The 20,262-nt window shown below is 49.0% G+C and overlaps 1 protein-coding gene across 5 annotated transcripts in view; it reads left to right on the top strand.

The window, feature by feature from the left end:
- Positions 1 to 20,262, top strand: part of CLUH (clustered mitochondria homolog) — a 55,092-nt gene that overhangs the window by 18,809 nt on the left and 16,021 nt on the right. For 4 of the 5 annotated variants that reach the window (XM_037880164.2, XM_043530915.1, XM_007057594.4 and 1 more), the window contains exons 2-13: positions 2,552 to 2,742; positions 5,417 to 5,588; positions 6,596 to 6,739; positions 8,417 to 8,544; positions 9,257 to 9,411; positions 10,909 to 11,034; positions 13,096 to 13,243; positions 14,181 to 14,273; positions 14,914 to 15,608; positions 16,671 to 16,888; positions 17,812 to 17,916; positions 19,164 to 19,264. In XM_037880164.2, coding sequence (XP_037736092.1) covers positions 2,552 to 2,742; positions 5,417 to 5,588; positions 6,596 to 6,739; positions 8,417 to 8,544; positions 9,257 to 9,411; positions 10,909 to 11,034; positions 13,096 to 13,243; positions 14,181 to 14,273; positions 14,914 to 15,608; positions 16,671 to 16,888; positions 17,812 to 17,916; positions 19,164 to 19,264 — 2,276 coding nt within the window. The remainder of the gene's footprint in view (positions 1 to 2,551; positions 2,743 to 5,416; positions 5,589 to 6,595; positions 6,740 to 8,416; positions 8,545 to 9,256; positions 9,412 to 10,908; positions 11,035 to 13,095; positions 13,244 to 14,180; positions 14,274 to 14,913; positions 15,609 to 16,670; positions 16,889 to 17,811; positions 17,917 to 19,163; positions 19,265 to 20,262) is intronic. The other variant, XM_043530914.1, reaches the window with a different exon arrangement.

Raw genomic sequence — 20,262 nt, 5'->3', positions numbered from 1 at the left:
AATGTTGGGTTGATTATAGCATCAGTGGGATCCTGGTGTGAGGCCTGCTGTACTAAGCCCATACGGTTTGCCAGGGCTGCAGGCAAGAGCTTCAGGGTGGCTGCTGGGTGGAAGAGCATAAAGACTGGCCTTTGCGGGTCTGGTGACACCAAGTGAAAGCTCCCCTAAGTCTAAAATAGCTTGTTGTACATGGGGCCTACTGTAGCACCCTTGGGGCTAAACCCTGTCTCCCCACCTACACGTCCGCTAGAGTACAACAAGGGAGAACTTCCCCCTCCGATTGCAGGATCCAGCCTTGTCCTAGGCTCCAGAAGTCAGGTTATGTGGGAGGGGAGGGATAGTGCTGTCATCGACGCTAGTAACCCAAGAGGTAGCATTTCAGGGGCATCCTGTGGCCGCATCCCCCTGTGCACCAGGTTGTCTGAAGGGAGCTCTGCTCTCTAGGTGTAACAAGGGGTGCCTCTCCCCAGGCTCTGGGGATGTGCATTTCAAAGACCCAGCTTCTCGGGTCACTGTTGCTCGGGCAGTGTGTCCGTTCCTCTTTCCCAGGATGGCTTGGGCATGTCAGAATCCTAGTGGGGCCTTTAGTCAGCTCTGCTCGTAGGTTTCTGCCAAAGCACAGCATGCATGGGAGACACATGTAGAGGGACACTAAACATTAGCATCTGGGCAGTCACTGCCGATGGCACCAGAGGCTGTTAAAACAGCTCTGCTGTTTACCCCATCCCATTGGATAGGGAGAAATTGTTTCCTGTCCCATTTCTTGCACCTGCTCCCTGTTGTAATTTGGCCTTGACAGTCATGTGCAGGTAGGAGGCCAATAAATTAGGAGTGATCTTAATCTGAAGCCATAATACCAGAATAATAATCCTATGGGAGAGAACGCTTAGCGCTTTGCTGGCATTAATTACTTAAGTCTCGTGGTCCCTACAAGAGGCAGGCAAGTAAATATGTTTATCCCCATTTTCCAGATGGTAAAAGTGAGAGACTGAGTGGTTACTTGACCATCTTGGGGATGCAGAAGGAGCTGATTATTTTGGGGCTAGGGTGGCTGATGCTCACTGATGTGTACTGGAGCGTCACAGTGCTTGGTTTCACCTGAATCATCTACAACAATGAAGTGGCATGTTAAAGGAGTTTAGGCAAATGCTATGAAATACCCAGAAGTGCAGCTGGGGATGAGACAGTAACTTCCTAGAAGCAGTAGAAATGTAAAAAACCTATCGAGTAAGAGGATGACAATTTCATTTCACAGCAGTTTTTGAGGTTTTGACATTTGTTTTAGTTCTGTATTGGAAGAAAGAAAAAAAACCTTTTTAACCCCCGCCCCCCAAAAGAAAGTATCTTTCGATGTGGGAAGGGGGCTGTCTCCTGGTAAGGAGGGCACCAGAACAGAAGTTTTTCACCCCAGATCACACTGAATCAGGCAGAGCGGGGACTTGTACCTGGGTCTCCCGCATCCCCGGTCATTGTGCTTAACCACCAGGCTACAAGGTGACACTGTCTCTCCTTAAACCATCCTGATGAAAACTTCACTGAGACTGATGTGCCGCTGGCAAAAGCTTTCAGCTTTTAGGAAACAGCATATTTTAATTAAATAAAATTTTGTGTAGCTCTTTTATTAGATCATCCGGGCCAGCCCCTTCCTTCATGACCAGTACAGTAATATTCTCCCTACCACACATTCCCCAGTGTTCTGCCCAGTCTCATTTAAATTATTGAGCTGTAGGGATTTCACATGACTCTCTAGGAGCATTATGGATTTTGAACAGATCACTGCTGTTATCACGCTGCCAACGGCTTTTGTATGTGCCGGTTGTCCTTGAGTAAGAAAATCTGTCTGTGTCCAGGCATGGGCATGGAGGAACTGCAAAAAAACCAAGTCATTTCATTTTGCATGTGTCAGGTGAAGTGGTGTTCTTTACGCAAAGTCTCTCCCATTGTACTGCAAGACATCTGCAAAGTAATTTTAAAATGTAAAGAGTTTTGTGACGCACACAGGGGCGTGGGAGCTGTTTGTGTTTCTGTGAAGTAGCTTGGGTCCCACGTGACATGTGGGTTAGGAATGCAACTGCCCTCTTTTTAGCTGAACAGGAGAGCAAGGGAAGGTATTTAAGAACCCACGTAACTTGTTGGTGCACAGGTTACAGCTGCCCTCGGGCTGCAAAGCACCACACACCCATCTTTTCATCAAGAAGGTTCTTAAAATTGAACTGAATTTTTCTAGGCTGAGCCATTCTCCCTGTTTCTCTTTTTCCCCCCTACCTCTTCCCTGCTGATTCGGCTCTCTTTGGGAGATGTGTACCCCTTGGGCAAGGGAAAGGGTGTTATGTATGCAAGTGGTAAGGTATGGCACACCTATTTCTATTAAACATTAATTGTATGGGGGCGGGGGGAATCTCATGACTTGGGCTTTTTTTAAACCACAGATTGTTGAAATGGAGGTCCCCAGCTTCTGGTAGCCTGGTATGTTAAGCATCCCGAGGCGACTGGCTTTGTTGTTTTGGGGCCTTGCTAAATCTTTCTTTCCCCTCTCCCGCATTGTGACTAGAACACCCATCTGGCATGGCTTTAATGAACGGTGACGGCTCTTACGAGCACCTCAAGGAGGAGAGCAGGCAGAATGGCCACGAGGAGGCTGACCCAGGGGATGATGCGAACGACCAGGAAGTTATCGTCATACAGGACACCGGCTTCACTGTGAAGATCTACGCTCCGGGGATAGAACCCTTTTCGCTGCAGGTGAGCGTCTATTGAGGAGATGCAGCAATGGCAGCTGGTTTAGAACTAATTGAGGTGAGAGTGGGGGAGAACAAGGCGGTTATAAGGGCAAGACCCGGACTGGAAAAGGGGCTTGTGCCCAGATTGGCTGACCCTTGCTGGCTTGCATGTTAATCATTTATGCCGGCATATAGTATGACATTTGCAAAGCTAATCAAACGCTAACTAATTAATCCTCTCAGCGCATCTGTGTGAGGGAGGAAGGTAGGTCTGGCATTATCCCGAGAGGTGAGGGGAGCGGGAAGAAGAGAGATGTTAAATCACTTGCCCCGGGTGTTGGGGGAAGGCGGGAAAGCAGTGTCAGGGCTGGGGTTAGAACTCTGTTTCCGTGAGATCTCCCTATATCGGAATACACTGCATGGCAAAAGCTAACCAGAAGCCTCTGAGGTTAGTGCCCGCACATCCGACCTTCTCTCCCAGTGAGTGAAGGGGAAAGAACAGGTGACAGGCCAGCTGTGTTTTGGCAGAGCGACACTTGCAGGAAGTCCGTTTAATTTAATAATGACCCTTAGCCAGCATCTCATGGTCACAAAGAGGCCATTCCTCCATGGCTGGCTGTTTTTCCCTCTCCCTTTCCAAATCTTGCCCGAGGACAATGACCCAGAGCTAGGCAGCGGTGCTGAGACAATGCAGAGGGGAAGAAAGGAGGCTGAATGAGCAAAGGGAGATGAGTGTTGGAGGCTGCCTGGGACAGACCTGTGGAGGCTTAGTTGACAACAAGGAGTGCATCGTGCCCTGGATCCTGAAACAAAGGGGGAGTCAATGGCGCTTGGAAGACGTGGCTGCATTCCTCAGCGCGCCTGCAGCAGTGTGCTTTTCCCTTTAGTACCTGGTGCGTGGGCACCTGTTGTTAGCCTTCCTACGACCACACCTTCCAACCCTGTCCGTGTGGGCAGTGGCTTTGCTTCGTATGATGAGGCCGCTCCAAGAGTTCTTTCCCCTCTCCGTTCACGCACCACCAGGCTAATTCTCTCCCCTTCGTTCTAGTCCAGTGGCATTGTGTTTCCAGCTGTGCACAGAAGGATCCAAGGTTAAAAATCATTCGGGATCCAAGGTCCTGAGCTTGGAGAGGCAACGTGAGCTCATGGGAGGCAAAGTCAGGCTGAGCATGTCGGTCAAACAGCCGGCCCTTCTAGCTGCTCAGAGAAGGGCTGCCTTGCCTGGCAGGATGATCAAGGGAGAGATCTGCTCACCTGCCTTCCTGTGGAGCATTGACAGCTAGGTTCCTCAGCCTTGCTGCAGCGAAGTGCCAAGGAGGCTGTGAAAAGTGGGCCAGTCCCTAGTGGCAGGGGTGGCCTCTGTCACGTCCTCTCTCCCACCTCACCCCCCCAAAAAAGGGATGATAATCCATAGTCTCTTTGGCTTTGGGTCGCTAGGATTCCTGGTAGATGCTTCTGGGACGGTGCTAGGCTGTGTGCAAAAATGTGCTGTGATGGAGAGTTAAGATGAGTTCCTGCTTGTGGCTCGAAGGGCAGGGTTGTTCCAGAAGCTCCTTTTTGTCACCGGAGTTGGGGTGAATCTACTAGCATGTGACTCGTGGACAAACGTCTGCTCCCGCGGATCGGGATGGGCTTTGATGGGCTTGGCGGCTGTTATACTTTGGCACTGAGAACAGCCTGGGGAAAGTGTTTTCCCGGAGGCGTGTGAGTCTCTAAATGAAGGGGAAACCGTATCTACCTGTGGCCAGCAGAAAATACAGTTAAATGATCTCCCCAGCGCAACCAGATGAATCTGAACTTGGCTCCTTTTTCCTTTAGTTCCTTTTGCCTGTTTGTTTTAATAGGCTAATAATAGCAGGGTATGCTGTTTACAGCAGCTTATGTAAACCATCCTGGGTCTGCATAGCTTGAGAATGGCCTAAATGATGTTTGAAGGGTTAGACAGGAGCCTCGGTAGGCCAGTCACGTAAGTCAAGACAACTTTGTCTGTTGCTGAAGCTGCATGCTTGAAGGCTGAATTTTCCCCCCAAGATGCAGTGTGGCTGTACGTGCATCACGTTGTGTGTGCAAAGCAAATTAGATAGGGGAAATAGCCATCTCGGTTCCTAATTATCCATTTTGCCACTGGCATCCTTAAAAATCTGGCCCCAAATGCTTAATATTGATGTAATCTTCCCTTGTTCACTCTTTTCTAGCCAGAAATGCCCAGGACCCTATGTGCACGGCGGCAGCAAGCCATGACATGCCCGTGCTGCATGCCTCAGAACCACAGTGGCTGATACTTTTTGGGGGGTGCGACGGGAAGCAGAGCAATGTGGGAATATTTCTCCCCCCCACCAAGTCCAAGAGAGCATTGAGGGAGGGTTAAATCCGACCTTCCCAAACTCATGAGAGTGCAGTGGGCCACAAATGCGCTAAAGCCATCATCTTCTGCACCACAAAGGGACAGGCCATGGAGAGACCATGCTTGGGAATTAGGAATCCCATGCATGCTACGGAGCAGTGCTCCTTGCCAGCACTCCCCATGGAGATATCCCTGGAAACACAAAAACCTAGTAACTTGCTGGCATGCTGCACTGGTAACTTGGGTGGCAGAGAGATGGCTAACCCCCTCCATCACAGAGACAGGAAGGAGGTGGAGCTGAGTGTGTAACTCGTTTGATTTGTTTGGGTTTTTTTTTGTTTTGTTTTTTAAGGTCTCTCCCCAAGAGATGGTGCAGGAGATCCACCAGGTGCTGATGGACAGAGAGGACACCTGCCACCGAACCTGCTTCTCTCTGCAGCTGGATGGGAACGTCCTGGATAACTTTGCTGAGCTGAAAACCATTGAAGGGCTGCAGGAGGGGTCGGTGCTGAAAGTGGTTGAAGGCACGTTCTATAAACGAGGGGGGCAGGGGAACGGTCTGAGTGATAGAAAATGAAACCCCTGGATTGTCTTTCTACAGACTTAGTGCCAGTGAGGACAAGGTACTTGATTGACATCTCTGGAGATGGGGAGGGGCCTTCTCCGTCCCCACTGCCGCCTCCTCGCCTTAGCCCTCACTTGTCAGGACCAACCCCATGGCCCATTCAGTCCTAGGCCCCTCTGGTGACCGGCCACAAGAAAATCTCTTGTGGAGGTGGTTCTTGCAATGTGACCCCTTTCCATGGCTGGGGACTGGACTGAGATCAAACTCCTTTCATGCAGGCCACTGAGCATCTGTCGGGTGGGGGATAACTTCCGTCGCCACTAGTCTTTGCACCATTCGCCTACAGGTGAATGGCTAGGTAACCAGCAAACTACTCCTTCCCGGGTAGTATCCACAAAAGGTGAAGTTAATAATATAAAGCAAGTAAGGCCCTGGGAGGGCAGCCATGGCACAGTGCGGGGTGCTCCTGTATCCAGTGAGCTTTACCCATGCCAACTATACTAGGGGAAAATGCCGTTTCATGGCTGCCCCCTGTACCTAGAGCAGAACACACCAGGAGAACAGTGAAGCGTCCAACGCCATGCTGGGTCATCTTTTAAGGAACCTGGTTATTGGAGTTTGGGCTTACGGGCTTTACTTGCTTCCCAAGAAAGCCCCGAAAGCTTACAGATTAGGCGGGGCGGCGTGCGAGACCTTCACGCCAGCAGAGGTGCCTTGTCGTGCTGCAGCAACGAGCAAGTGGATGGTGATGTAAAATTGCCAGTTGCCGTTCGTGCTTGTAACGAGTCCCTCACTAAGGACGAGCAAGTGAGGCACAAGAACGGCTGTAAAATGAAGTGGGTGAAATTAATCCCTGGCTGAACTCCCTTGATATTAGCCATGTGTATGTGTGTGGAGACCTTTGAGAGCCACAATGAGAGTAAACTGTTGTGACCCTGAGACACTCTCTCTCCTTCTGATGATCAGAGCCCTACACGGTACGGGAAGCCAGGATACACGTGCGTCACATTCGGGACCTTCTGAAGAGCCTTGACCCATCAGATGCTTTCAATGGTGTGGACTGCAACTCGCTCTCGTTCCTGAGCGTCTTCACGGAAGGAGACCTAGGAGGTATGGGACAGAAGGCTTCTCGGGTGTGACGAACCCGTCGGCTGCGGTAGAAAATGCAGCCGTTCCGCCATGCTGACTGCTTAATCGGTTAAAGCGCTTGGTTTAATTGATGGATGCCCCATATCAGTGGGGCCTAGGGTAAAACTCTCAACGCTCCTTTCCTAATATAAATTATTTATTGTCAGGTGGTAGAGATAGACGCTGTGGAGTCAGGAGTCCTGACTGCTCTTCCTGGCTCTGTCACTGGCTGCAGGCCACTTAATGTGTACTCTGCCTGTCTATATTAGGTGCTTATGTGTCTTAAATGACTGCAGTATGTGGGTGCCTCGTGCTTTAATGTGTTTATCCTCACGGGACACAGTGAGGTAGAGCAGTGCTATTCTCCCCATGGGGCAGATGGGAACTGAAGCACAGAGAGGTTAAGTGACTAGCCCAGCCTCACACAGGACGTTTGTGGTGGAGCGGGAATTGAACCTGGGTCTCCCAGAGCCCAGGCTAGTGCTCTAACCCTTGGACTGTCTTTCTTCTCTGGGATGAGTCTGTTTGCCCATCTGTAACGTGAAGGCCTATTAACCCCTCAGGGCATAGTTGGACACTCTTTCCCAGGCTCTTACTTAAAGGTGTGCAGTGGGGAGAGTCCTAGGTGGGGGACTGCTTCTCTATTCAAATAGCGGCCAAGACTTTCAAAACCTGGTGCCCAAAGTTAGGATCCCAAGTCTGTATCTGGGTATCTGCATAAGCGACCTGAGTTTCAGAAGCGTGAAGCACCCAGCCGCTCTCATTGAGCTGGGAAGCGTCTTAACCCAGGGACGTTTAGCTGCAGTTATATATGGGTATGGCAGAATTTTTGATTTTTTTTTTTTTTTTTAAATAATTTTGACAGATAATATCAGTGTTAATTTTTAAGCTTTTTTTATTATTTTATCAATCTTAAATGTTGACAGTTGCAAGAAATTACGGGGTGGTCAGACAATTTATTTAATGACAGTCGACGTTGAGATTCAAGAAGGTAAAGTTTTATAAGGGTTCAAACACAAATTTCACCATTACATGTCAAAATACACAAAATAAGTAGCCTTAAATCAAATTCTAATGGCTTCTAAATCGGCATTTTTCTTTCTTTGCCGGGCTGTACATTTTGATTATTATTGACGGAAACTTTGTTCCATTGGTTAGTGTGCATACGGTGAAATGGATGTTCACTGATTAAAAATCTAATCCTTCCAAGGCTAGTTATATTCATGCTGGGATGTTTTCACTCTTGAGAAGCGTACCGGAAAAGTGGATATTATTTCTGGATACGCTAGCGTACAAGACAGAGGTAACCTTTCAAAGGAGTGTAAAGGGGTTAGGTGCCAAAATCCTTTCAACAGTGCCCAAGATGACTTTCAGCGGAAGTTATAAACGTCTCCTTTAGGATGCTTTGCAAACTCCAGCCTCGGTGCTTAATAAAAACCACTTCTTGCTATAATGCTAATGTCAGGCTGGGAGAAGGGAGCAGCTGTCAGTTGTTTGCACAGTGGTCCTAGCTAAAGTGCAGTTCTGACAGACCAAATAGATGGGGTCAGTTCTGGAGGGGGAATTCAAGCGATTGAATCCCACATGGAAATATTCTGCACTGCATGCGACCAGGCAGTCACTGTTCAGCATTGCTTTCCTGTCTGTTCGTTTGTTTAGACAGTGGAAAACGGAAGAAGAAAGGTACTGAAATGGAACAAATTGACTGCACCCCTCCTGAACATATCCTGCCTGGTGGCAAAGAGAGACCCCTCTGTGCCCTCCAGCCCCAGAACAGAGAGTGGAAGGTAGAATTCTCTTGCATCTTTGAAGGATGGCCGTCTGGGCCGCTCTTGAAGGGACACATTCCGTGATTGAAAGTTACATTGAAGTGACCTTTGGGACTTGCTCTGTTGAGTCCTGGATTGGTGGCTGAATCGTTAGCACTGCTAGCCCTCAGGCATAAAGTTCAAGGTCCAGTATTCTGCACACAGACTACACGGGATAGGTGGATCGCTTTATAACAGTGACCCATTGTCTTGAAAGGGTGGGGGGAGGAGGGGAGAGCTTCTGTTTCTAGCCCTTGCAAATTCTAGGATGCTGGGGCTTCAAATTGCTTTAGTGTAGTTACACTGGTGCTTCCCATACCTTCCCATTTGGATTCCAACACCGCTTTAGCAGCTGCTGTTTTGAAAATCACTGCGTCAAGAAATCCATGCCTTCTACTGTCTAAAGCCATTGGGGATCTGCTCTTCAACTATGGACAAAGAGCAGTGCTCTGATGCTTGGGTGTGAAATGTAAAATATCACATGGGAAAGACTTGCAAAGTGTTTAGTGGGTGTATACTTTCAGGACCACTAAGTTGGCAAGCAGTATTCCTGGGACCGGTGGGGGTGGGGGGTGTGAGAGAGGGAGGGAGAGAGCTTGCACATGGAAGTGTGTGCATTCTAGCCATGTGAAGTGTGTTCTGAAACGGGGGATCCGCACTGATGGAAGCGCTCGTGTTGTGTGCTTCACAGCCTTTGCAGTGCCTAAAAGTCTTGACCATGAGTGGCTGGAACCCCCCACCTGGCAACCGGAAAATGCACGGAGACCTCATGTATCTGTACGTCATCACTGTGGAGGATCGACACGTTAGTATCACTGCGTCCACCCGAGGATTTTACCTGAATCAGTGAGTAAATATGACTCTCATCCTCTCCCCAGGCTAGCGAGTTTGCCTTAACTGGCTTAAAATGAAGTGTGTCTTTGTCTCAGTAGTGAGTAGCCTAATATAATCCTGCATTTATGCAAGATCCTAGGTGTTGCCATTCTGGATCGAGCTATTTGGTCAAGTCTGGTATCCTTCCTCAGCAGTAGATAAGTGCCTGATGCTTTAGAAGAAGGTAACGCTTTCTGTTATGCTCCAAGCGAATTTTGCAGTGCTGTTTGAAATGGGAGGCAATTCCTTCCTGACCCCTGTGGTGACCATCTTATGCCTTGAAGCATATGTCTACCCCAGCCTTGCAAAATCTGGCAGTTGGCCAACCCAGGCATAGAATCTGCTTGCCCAGCCTTTACCACGACTGTAGATGGTGTTAAATAATGAGGTCCATGACTAGAGCTTCTAGGTGCTACGTTAATGCGAATAGTAACTAAACTGATTGTGTTGCACTTGCTGTAGGTGAGTAGAATTTTGCAAGGCTAGCTAATCTCTTTGGCAAATATGATTGATGGGCTGGAAGATTGTAAGGTCCTAATTCATGGAAGAAACCATAGTCAAAAATAGAACCAAACCCCTTCATTTAGGAAGAGAACATACACGTTGAGCCTGTCTGTGTCCTGCTCCCCTTCAGAGGGAGAGTGAGCCACTGAGACTAGTGAAAAGCCAGCTCACAGAAGAAATAATTGAAAAGAAGCTTTCATTGGTGGTCTGTAGCCGCTGTCAAAATCTGCAGGGTTGAGGCTAGGAAAGTAAAGGTTTAAGCATGTGCATAACTTAACTCCCGTGAGTAAAGTGTCTGATTTTAGGCCATGAGAATGCAGGTTTGGTTGCCCACAGTCAAAATGAACTACTCCTTATAAGGGTTTCCCAAAATGTGGCCCGCAGACCAATTGCTGGTGAATTGTGGCGAGATCTGGTTCACGTGGTCCTGATGACTCCACCGTTTCAATTCTAACATTCCATTTCTTGTCTGAATATTCCATGAAAGAGCTATTTAAAAAGAGCAACTGCTGCTTGACCATGAGTGGATTTGGGAGGCAGGTCGTCCCGATTGAGAAGGGAGATGACTCTTAAGAGGTGGTCCATGTGGTCACAACACTGGAGAAGCGCCGCTCCGTGAAATCCACCCTTCAAGCTGGGAAGGGAAAAACATAACTCTGGTAGTGGCTAGACTGATTCTAGGCACATTTGCTGCCCCAGCTATCAGGATGCAGGCTCAAGGATGCTGATTGTGGTTTACGTGGAGGGAGTAGATAGGTTGTAATAGGCTCCTTTGAGGGCTATCTGACCAGTAGAGAATATGTCACAAAGGTCTCTGTTTTGCAAATCTTGTGGGTTTTTTTTTTTTCATCTTGAGCCATTTCATATGATGTGTAAATTAAAAGCTGCCGAAATGCTGCCACCTTATCTTGACAAGAGAGTGGTATTTTTATTTCTGCCATAACAGGAGCTTCTTTCTCTTTGCAGGTCGACTGCCTATAATTTTAATCCTAAACCTGCCAATCCCAGTTTTCTCAGTCATTCCCTGGTGGAACTCCTTAACCAGATCAGCCCGACCTTCAAAAGAAATTTCTCAGCTCTGCAGAAGAAACGGTAGCAGCAGTGTTTCCATGTTGAGCTGCCTTGGCTTTTCTGATTGGTTAAATTGTTTGGTGTGAGGCTCAGATATTTGGCTTGCTGTCTAGGGGATTGGATGGTGCTGTCTGTCTCATAAAGCCAGGTGTTGACTGTAACGCTCCCTGCTTCATTCAGAGCTGGGGGATGCTTACTGGAAGTTAGATGAAACTTTGCATTTTTGTAGCAAGGATCTCCAAGCTTTTTACGAATCATTACAAATGGGATCTCTGTGAGGTAGGTAGTGAAATCCTCATTTCAGATGGGGAAGCTAAGGTGCAGAGCTGAAGTGATTTGCCCAGGGTTACTCAGCAAGTCAGTGACAGAGGAACCCAGGAGTCCTGACACCTAATCCCATTGGCAGTTTTTTCAGAAACCATTAGACCACCTTACGTGAGCGCATGTAAACATATTAGCATTCATGTGATGTAAGATTAGCTTCAGTATCTTCTCAGAGGCCTGCATTATGGCTGGAACTCTAAGTTCCTTGTCACTGCACTGATCAGGAATGTAATGTCTATGCCTGTGTACAAGGTTGGGTTCCCGGGAATAGGTGGGAAAGGGGCCTTAACCCCTTTTCTTGGGGCCTTAACCTCCAGAAAAGGTGGGACTGGAGGAACAAATGCCCTCAGGAATCTGAGTGTTTGCATAACCTGGAGCAGATATCTTGTTATGATTGGTGTGCCTAGCCAGGCACAAAAGAGTTAACGTAAAGCTTTACTGAGCTCTGTAACAGTCCTTGATAGCCCTTATCAGTGGGCATTCTTGCATGGGCATAAAGAAATAAGACTAAAACCAGTATAATATGAGGAAAAGTATCACAGGGTGATTTTGTTTAAAATAACTACTCTCCTGTTCATTACAAACCTGCAAACACACATGCATGTGAATTTCCTGTAATTCTGTAAAAAGAAAAGGAGGACTTGTGGTACTTTAGAGACTAACCAATTTATTTGAGCATAAGCTTTCGCGAGCTACAGCTCACTTCATCGGATGCATTCAGTGGAAAATACAGTGGGGAGATTTATATACATAGAGAACATGAAACAATGGGTGTTACCATACACACTGTATTTTCCACTGAATGCATCCGATGAAGTGAGCTGTAGCTCACGAAAGCTTATGCTCAGATAAATTGGTTAGTCTCTAAGGTGCCACAAGTCCTCCTTTTCTTTTTGCGAATACAGACTAACACGGCTGCTACTCTGAAACCTGTAATTCTGTGTAACTTTTATTTGGTATTATTACATGCGCTAATTGTTTTATAACTTTGTCCTTGCGACAGGGACCCCCCCTTACCTGGCTCCCAAACAAAACCTGTCGTTCTTTGGAGAGTCCACTTTAATTAACTGCCTGGGCTCTGCAGGATAGCAATTGAAAGGCACGTTATATGACTTTCAAAAGTCTTGCATCTGGTCTCATTAGGGAGATAAGCGACCCTCTACAAAAGCTAGAAATTAGCCGTGGCCTGAAACCCACCACTGTGACTATCTGGCCATTTAAAAAAATGATTAATCTGTTGCCTGTTGAGCCAGAAATGAGTACAGATGGGATTCGGACACCTACTGAGAGCAGAGACGCTACCCAAAAGGCCATTAGGTGATGCTTGCTTTTTCGCTTCACTGGTGGATACGCTGTGTTTTTATAACAGTCCACGTGGGCCAGGGCTTAGCACAGGCATGATCCTAGCTCCAGCGTACAGAGCTAGAGTGAACTAACACAGCTGTAAGATTGGCCGGGGCGGAGGTGTGACTGGAGAGCTTTCTCCATACAAAGCTAGCTTGGTTCCAAGAACAAGACTGAATAAAATGTACCAAGCCCAGTTTATTCTCCACGTTGCTGTTTGAGTTTTAAGGAGTAAAGATGTGGCCAGTTCCAGATCCGACGACACTTGTTGAGCTGGCTGTGGTCCCTTTATAGGGCTGATATTGGCTCCTGTGGATGAGCTTTTGTTGGGGAGGAGGAGAATTCTTGTAGTGTTCGCCAAATCTAAAGTCCCCTTCCGTGGAAATAATCTGATAGCTGTGAACTCCTGCCTAGGGTTCAGAGGCATCCCTTTGAAAGGATAGCCACCCCCTTCCAGGTATATAGTTGGACGGCACCCCAGGCAGAGCACGCCATGGACTGCGTGAGGGCGGAAGATGCTTATACTTCAAGGCTGGGCTATGAAGAGCACATACCTGGACAGGTATATCTAGCTGCACTCTGTACTGCTGTTGATGATGGTGATGATCCTAGTGCCTGTCATAAAGAGAACTGAAAATTGCTTACCAAGGGATAACAACCTCCCAGTATCCATGTGAAGCAGGGGGAGAATTAACCTCCTCATCTTGCAGGTGGAGGGACTGAGGCACAAAGCAGCAAGTGTCCTGTGCAAGGTGTCTCTCAGAGCCAGGACTCCTGACAATCTATCTCCCTTCTCCAACCACTAAATTTGCCTCCTGTCCTTCTACCTGGTAGAATTGTCTTGCGGCTCAGATCATAATGTTGCTCTGCACATGGACCTCTCTTGAGAAGTATCTTTTGCAGCATGAGTGGGGTTTTTTTGTTTGTTTAAGCCTGATCCTGCAAAGGCTTATATACCCATGTTCAACTTCACTCGCTGTGAGCAGTCCCACTGAAGTCAGTGAAACTACAAAATTAAGCTTCGGCAGAACTCCTTGCAGGATCGGGACCTAAATGACTGCCTAGTTCTCCTTCAAAAAATGGCTCTGAGCACTTTGCTTGAAACAGCCCTTAGGGGTTAGATCCCCAGAGCGTGATGGCGCTGGCCCTTAGAATGTTGAAAGTTCCTTGGGGTTGCAAAATATTGGTTCTCTGCCCATTTGTAATGTAATTAAATCTCCAGTATGCTGGCTAATCAGCATCGCATCGCTTTAAACCCTTTGTTGATATTCCAGCTAAGCTGCACTGGGTAACTGGGACAATGCACGATCCATCACAGCTTGCTGTTTAAATGAACTTTAGTTGTGAGCATGCTGCGGGTGAGGAATTTCCTTTTAAATGCCATGCAACTCTGACTTCATTTGTCTTTCTGATCTGGAGGGGGGGAATAGACACCTGCAAACTAGTGCGCGCGTGCGCACACACACGCCCCTGTTTCATCTGAGGCTTGCCCCTTTCAGACCAGAGACTGGAATGAGGAGTTGCAAACCACACGAGAGCTACCCCGCAAGAATCTGCCAGAGAGGCTGCTGAGAGAACGAGCCATTTTCAAGGTAATCTTGGGGCAGGGGATTAGACAAAATTTGTAGGTAATCCATTCCCAGTCGAATTAGAGACCCACCCTGGGCTGAGTGAGCGCTTTGCTCGAGCTTTGTGGTTTAATCTTTATAAGCACAGATGCTTTGCCTGAGGCTTCTAAGATGCAGGCCAGGAGCTTTGTCTTCATCTCTCCCCATCTCCCAAGCTGATGGGAGAGACTCCATTCTCCTGATCTCCCTGCTCTGCTCGTGTTGCCAGCAATGATGCAGGCTCCTCCCAGGCCGGTGCTGCTGTTTCCTGCCACGCAGCCTTTCTTTGACAGGGCTGGGGCAGGGGGGGCCCTCAGCAAATGGGGCGGGTCAGGGATTAGCTCCAGTCAGTCAGGTACCTTCCCACAGGAGCAGCCCAAGTGGCCAAGCTGAAGAAACTGGGGCCAGTCCAGAAGGTATTCAGTATCTAAGTATTGGCCAGACTCGCAAGGGTGAGAACCGCTATCCTGACCCCGTTGGCCCTGGATAATCGTGAGGTGGTGGCCGAGGGGATTTCAGGCGGAATAGAGGGCAGGTGCTGGGAAGTACATAGTCAGTGGGCAGCCTGCGCTCTCTACCCAGCTCTCTCCTGCCTTCACGCTTCCCTTCCCCTCCCAACACGCAGGTCCACAGCGACTTCACGGCGGCCGCTACCAGAGGAGCCATGGCCGTCATCGACGGCAACGTCATGGCCATCAATCCCAGCGAGGAGACCAAGATGCAGATGTTCATCTGGAACAACATTTTCTTCAGCCTGGGCTTCGACGTCCGCGACCACTACAAGGACTTCGGGGGGGACGTCGCCGCCTATGTGGCGCCCACCAACGACCTCAATGGGGTGCGGACCTATAACGCGGTGGACGTTGAGGGGTTGTACACGCTGGGGACCGTGGTGGTGGATTACCGGGGTTACCGGGTCACAGCCCAGTCCATCATTCCAGGGATTTTGGAGCGAGAGCAGGAGCAGAGCGTCATTTACGGGTCGATAGACTTCGGCAAGACCGTCGTCTCTCACCCCAAGTACCTGGAGCTGCTGGAGAAGACCAGCCGGCCCCTCAAGATCCAGAAGCACAAAGTGCTGAATGACAAGAACGAGGAGGTGGCGCTGTGCTCGTCCGTGGAGTGCAAAGGCATCCTTGGCAACGACGGGCGCCACTATATCCTCGACCTGCTCCGCACCTTCCCCCCTGACCTGAACTTTCTGCCGGTCGAAGGGGAGGAGATGCCGGAAGAATGTAAGAAAATGGGATTCCCCAAACAGCACAGGCACAAGCTTTGCTGTCTCAGGCAGGAGCTGGTGGACGCCTTTGTAGAGCACAGGTGAGCTGAGCAGGGTTTCTGGCCCCCCCCTCCCCCCCCATCTCTCCCTGCTGGAGAACATCAGCCTCGGCCGGGGTGCGTGCGGCATCGTTCCAGAGACGCTGCAGGCGGCTGCGTCTCACAAAACTTCCGTTCGTGTGCAGCTAATATTTCCCCCTTCAGACGCTCACTGAGCCCTTTGGAGGCAGGAAAGGGTTATTATGTACGTACAGGGATCACGGCAACCACCCGCTAGGGCGGACCGTAGCAGCTGCGCGATGCTGCCTGCTGGTTACGTGGGGGGAACGAACGAAAGCACCATATCCCGTGGCCGCTGCAAGAGGCTGGGAACTACCTGAGCTGCCACGTGACACGAAGGTTAACTCTCTGCCTTCTGCCCGGCTGCCGTGGGGTGGTCAGGATCTAGATTTCCCTCGCCGTCTCTAACCGGGCGGCCCTGGCCCTCTTGCTGCGGTGAGACGCTGCTTCAGTGCTGACTCCAGGAGCAACATCACCAGCCCCACTTCCTGCTGCAGCGAGGTGTTCCCTTGTGGGCTGCCCCATCCTTACGTGCTCGGCTTCAGCCCTGCCAGGCCAACAGCCCGGGGCTGGCCTGATTGCAGGGTCCTGTCACTCGTTGACCCATGTACAGTAGGTAAAACCCCATCTGTTAAGGTCTTGGATAAGGGCTGCTGCTGTTCTCGTAGCAACCCTGTGCTCCTGGACCTTCTGAGATCAGAAGTGAGAGATAAAGAGGGTCCCCATGGCTATATCCTGTGGCGAGTGGCAGAAAGCAATGTACCGACTGCGGGGTAGCATGATGGGCTAATGAACAGTGCAGCGGCCCTATCCCCAGTAGCAAATGCGCCTGACCAGTGGGCCAGTGTCCTGTCGGGGGTCAAGTGTCGTACTGCTCCGCTGCACTATGACATGCCCTTACAGCCATCTTTAGCCCCTGTGATCTTATGTCTAGTAGGGAAAGAACAGGCCTTTTGGATTATCCTCTGGTCTGGTTGTCTCGCTCATTGGGGTTATTTTGCTGAATGCTGCGTTCTGTTCGATCTCTCCGTTCCTGCCCTGTAGATATCTCTTATTCATGAAACTGGCTGCTCTGCAGCTGATGCAGCAGAAGGCCAACAAGCAGGAGGACTCGGGCGTGCTGGAAAATGGGGCCTCGGTAGAGAACGGAACAGGGGGAAGCGAGAAATCGGAATCGGATGATGGTAAAATAGAGGAGAACGTGACTGGATTAGATCAGGTTAAAGAGCTGGCAGAGACCATTGCATCTGACGATGGAACAGGTACCCACTCCTCACGCACCAACAACGGCCCACGCTTTTCCCGGTAGCTTTTGGATTGGGTCACTGATCAGAACGGCTCCAAGTTGGTGGGTCACAGTAAATGACCGTGTGCCGTCGCTCAGACCGGAGCGCCGTGCCTTCCCCCGTACTAGCACTTGAGTATTTACCTGGCACTGTTCGCGCACTAGCAAATTAACCCTCATGGCATGCCTGGGCAGGGATTAGCAACCCTGAAACACAATGGGACTCTGTCAGTGCTGGGATTGGAATGTGGGAATCTCTGCTCTGTGCCCTGTTCAGTCCACTAGACTGCCTCATGCCTTTTCCCAGCCACTGAACATACGAGAGAGACCAGGTGGGGAGGTAATATCTTTTGTTGGACCAACTTCTGTTGGTGAGAGAGAGACAGGCTTTCGAGCTAGAGCTTTTCTTCAGGTCTGGGAAAGGTACTCACAAGTGTCACAGCTAAATACAAGACCGAACAGAGAGCTCGGCATAAGTAGGCTCCCAACATGCTGAAAACACCGTCGCTCTCGTTCAGAAGCTCTTTGCCATGGCTGTTGTGCATGTGGGTGGGTATTTTCAAAGGGGCTTTGGGGGAGGGGCTCCTGAATCCCATCCAAAATTAATAGGAATTGTGCCCCCAACTGAAAGTCCCAGAATTACTATTTCTTTGCATGGAGAGATGCCCTCTCCTACTGTACTCTATGCCCTTGTCTGAGTTTTGTGGTCTGTAGCTGTACCCCAAACAATATTGCGCTGCCAAATACTTTACAGTGGCCTCTTGCAGAGCAATGCAGCAACATCACTCCTCCATAATAAAACTTGCCTCTTGCTTTAATGTCTGCTGCTGGCTGTCTTTAGAATCTGCATTACTTTTTTCTAACTCTTTACCAAGTCTGTCTGTCTCCTCTCTTACTCAGTGGATCCCAAAAGCAAAGAGGTGATTCAAAATGCCTGCAAAGCCGTGGGCTCCATCAGCGACATGTCCTTTGACATTCGGTTTAACCCGGATATCTTCTCACCAGGTAGGGGCTCGAAGAGATGGCCTTGAAACTGTTCGGCGTATAGTGTGGACTCCCTTTCTGCTCTTGCTAATAGTCACAGGGCCTGGGGCAGAGCTCTCCATGCTGCGCAGAAAGATGTGATGTAATTGTCTGTAATGCTTGAGCTACCATGTGTAGGCACTGAGCTGCCTACCCCGAGAAGTCCACAAACACTTGCTGGTGGTCTGAAGAATGCTGGCCTGGCACGTGGAGCTGGCTCTCCATCATCCCAGCTGCTAGACCACATTAATAGAGGCGGAAAAACACGTTAAACACTATCCTGATATTGTCCATGTAAACAACTGCTGTGGCTGGCATTAGATTGGCTGCAGCCCGGGGCTGAAGCCGGAACCAGAGGGCTTCAGCCCTGGGCAGCAGGGCTCTGGTTACAGCCACACGCACCATCACCCCTGCGCCCGGAGCTTTAGTCCCCCTTCCTGGGGTCGTGCGGTAGCTTTTGTTGTCGGAAGCAAGTTGCAGTGCAGGGAAGTTTGAGAGTCTCTTCTCTGGCAGATCACAAACCAAACCTGCCTGAACCGCTGTAAGCTGATCACAGCTTGTCTGTATGAGTCAGGATCCTCGGGTATGTCTGCTGGTGACTAAATTAGAGGTTAGATGCTGGAAACGTTTCCTCCATGCGGTATTCTCTCTTTGGGGGTGAGTGTCCTATCCCCATGGCCTGACACGGGCTGCGCACGCACGGTCGAAAGCAGCAGGATTTGACCCTATATCTTGGCCTGGATATAAATGCAGTAGAAGCCGTGTTCAGCGGAAATCCACAAGCACGTTTTTAATGCTGATGGTGAAGACAGGGCTGGTGCTGACTCTGCATGGGACGGCCGCTTAAAGGAGGTTATTTTAACCCGAGTCCATCTGATGGAAGGACTTAAGGAGCTTCTAGTGCTTGCAGAATTTGTCGATCTTTCTGACAAAACATGCCCTCTCTCATTTCACTGGCTGTAAGTGTGCACGGCACTTGGGAATGTGGTAGACAAAGACAAGAGTGAGCGGGTGCAGAATGGAGCAAAGCAGCCTGTAACGGACCCCGCCTGGGTCATGGTTATGCCAGCTGGCATGCTCTGCAGAATTGATAGGTCTTAAAGAGCATCTTTATAATGGGAAAGGGCAAAGCACCCTCTGTTTACTGCCCCCTGCTCTTGTATGTATATTTTGTGAATTAAGGTTTTAGTCTGTCCTTCCGTTTCTCAGCTCTTCAATTTCCCTCCTAGGTGTTCGTTTCCCTGAGTCCAGCAAAGAGGAAATGCAGGATCAGAAGCAGTTGTTAAAGGATGCTGCTGCTTTCTTACTGTCATGCCAAATCCCAGGCTTGGTAAGACCCTGGGAGTTGTGCTGATCTCCTCCATCAAATCTGGCCAGTCAGTGCAGCTGTGCAGTTATTTCTCATCTTAAACAATGGTTGGATTCTAGTGCTGGCAAATGGAAGTCGTGAAGTACAAAGAACAATGTAAACATCTCTGGTGGTGTAAGGAGAAGAGGGGTTTCCTCTTTCACGGCCTCTAGTTTAGAAGGGAAAATGTGCCACGGAACAAAGAACTTGATCAACAGTATTATAAAGCTTTAGTAAGAGATGGAGCCAATAAATGCCATATGGCTGACAGAGCCCTGCAAGTCACTCAGTCTGACCCTTAGCATCCTGGATATATTACTGTGTAATCTAGCCCACTTTGAATCTGCTGGTGACTAGATTCCCTTGGGAAGTCCATCAGTTGCCCTTAACTGTCAAATATTTTCCTTATGTGTAGCTTAAATTCCTCTCATCATAAACTTCACCCTACTACCATTTTCTGAAGCTGTAAAATAATTTTTCTTCAGTTATAGTATCCTGGAAATTGCAAATGAAACAGACCTATTGGATCGCCCCAATCACTGTTCCAGCCAGCGCAGGGGATTGTTTCCTTGGCGTGGCACTGACCACGTCGTGTCTGCAGACAGGAACTTCTGAATATGAACTCAATGTGGTAGAGAGAAAGCTATGTAAATGCAATGCTAAGATGCACTACAAAATACACAGTAATCTCAAAATGCAACAGCGAAAATATTCTCTGTATGCTCCCCCGCACGCTGACCCTGCATGTATTGATGGTGACTTAAAAAACAACAATCCCACAACCCAACAACAAACAACTGGATTTGTGCCCTATTTCTTTTTGCTAGAAATGAAAGGCCTATGGAGAGGGTTCTTGATTTTTTTTTTTTTTTTTTTTTTTTTTAAAGAGGTCTTTCTAATTTTTAGTGTAAGAAATATCTGAAATGATAAGTCTGCTGTTTCCTGTTTTCCTGAAGGCTTTGTGGGGGGCAGATACTTGT

Source organism: Chelonia mydas, chromosome 17 (genome assembly GCF_015237465.2).
Source record: "Chelonia mydas isolate rCheMyd1 chromosome 17, rCheMyd1.pri.v2, whole genome shotgun sequence".
Classification (NCBI taxonomy): domain Eukaryota; kingdom Metazoa; phylum Chordata; order Testudines; family Cheloniidae; genus Chelonia; species Chelonia mydas.
Note: the sequence above shows the minus strand (reverse complement) of the source record. Positions and strands in the feature narration are given on the sequence as shown.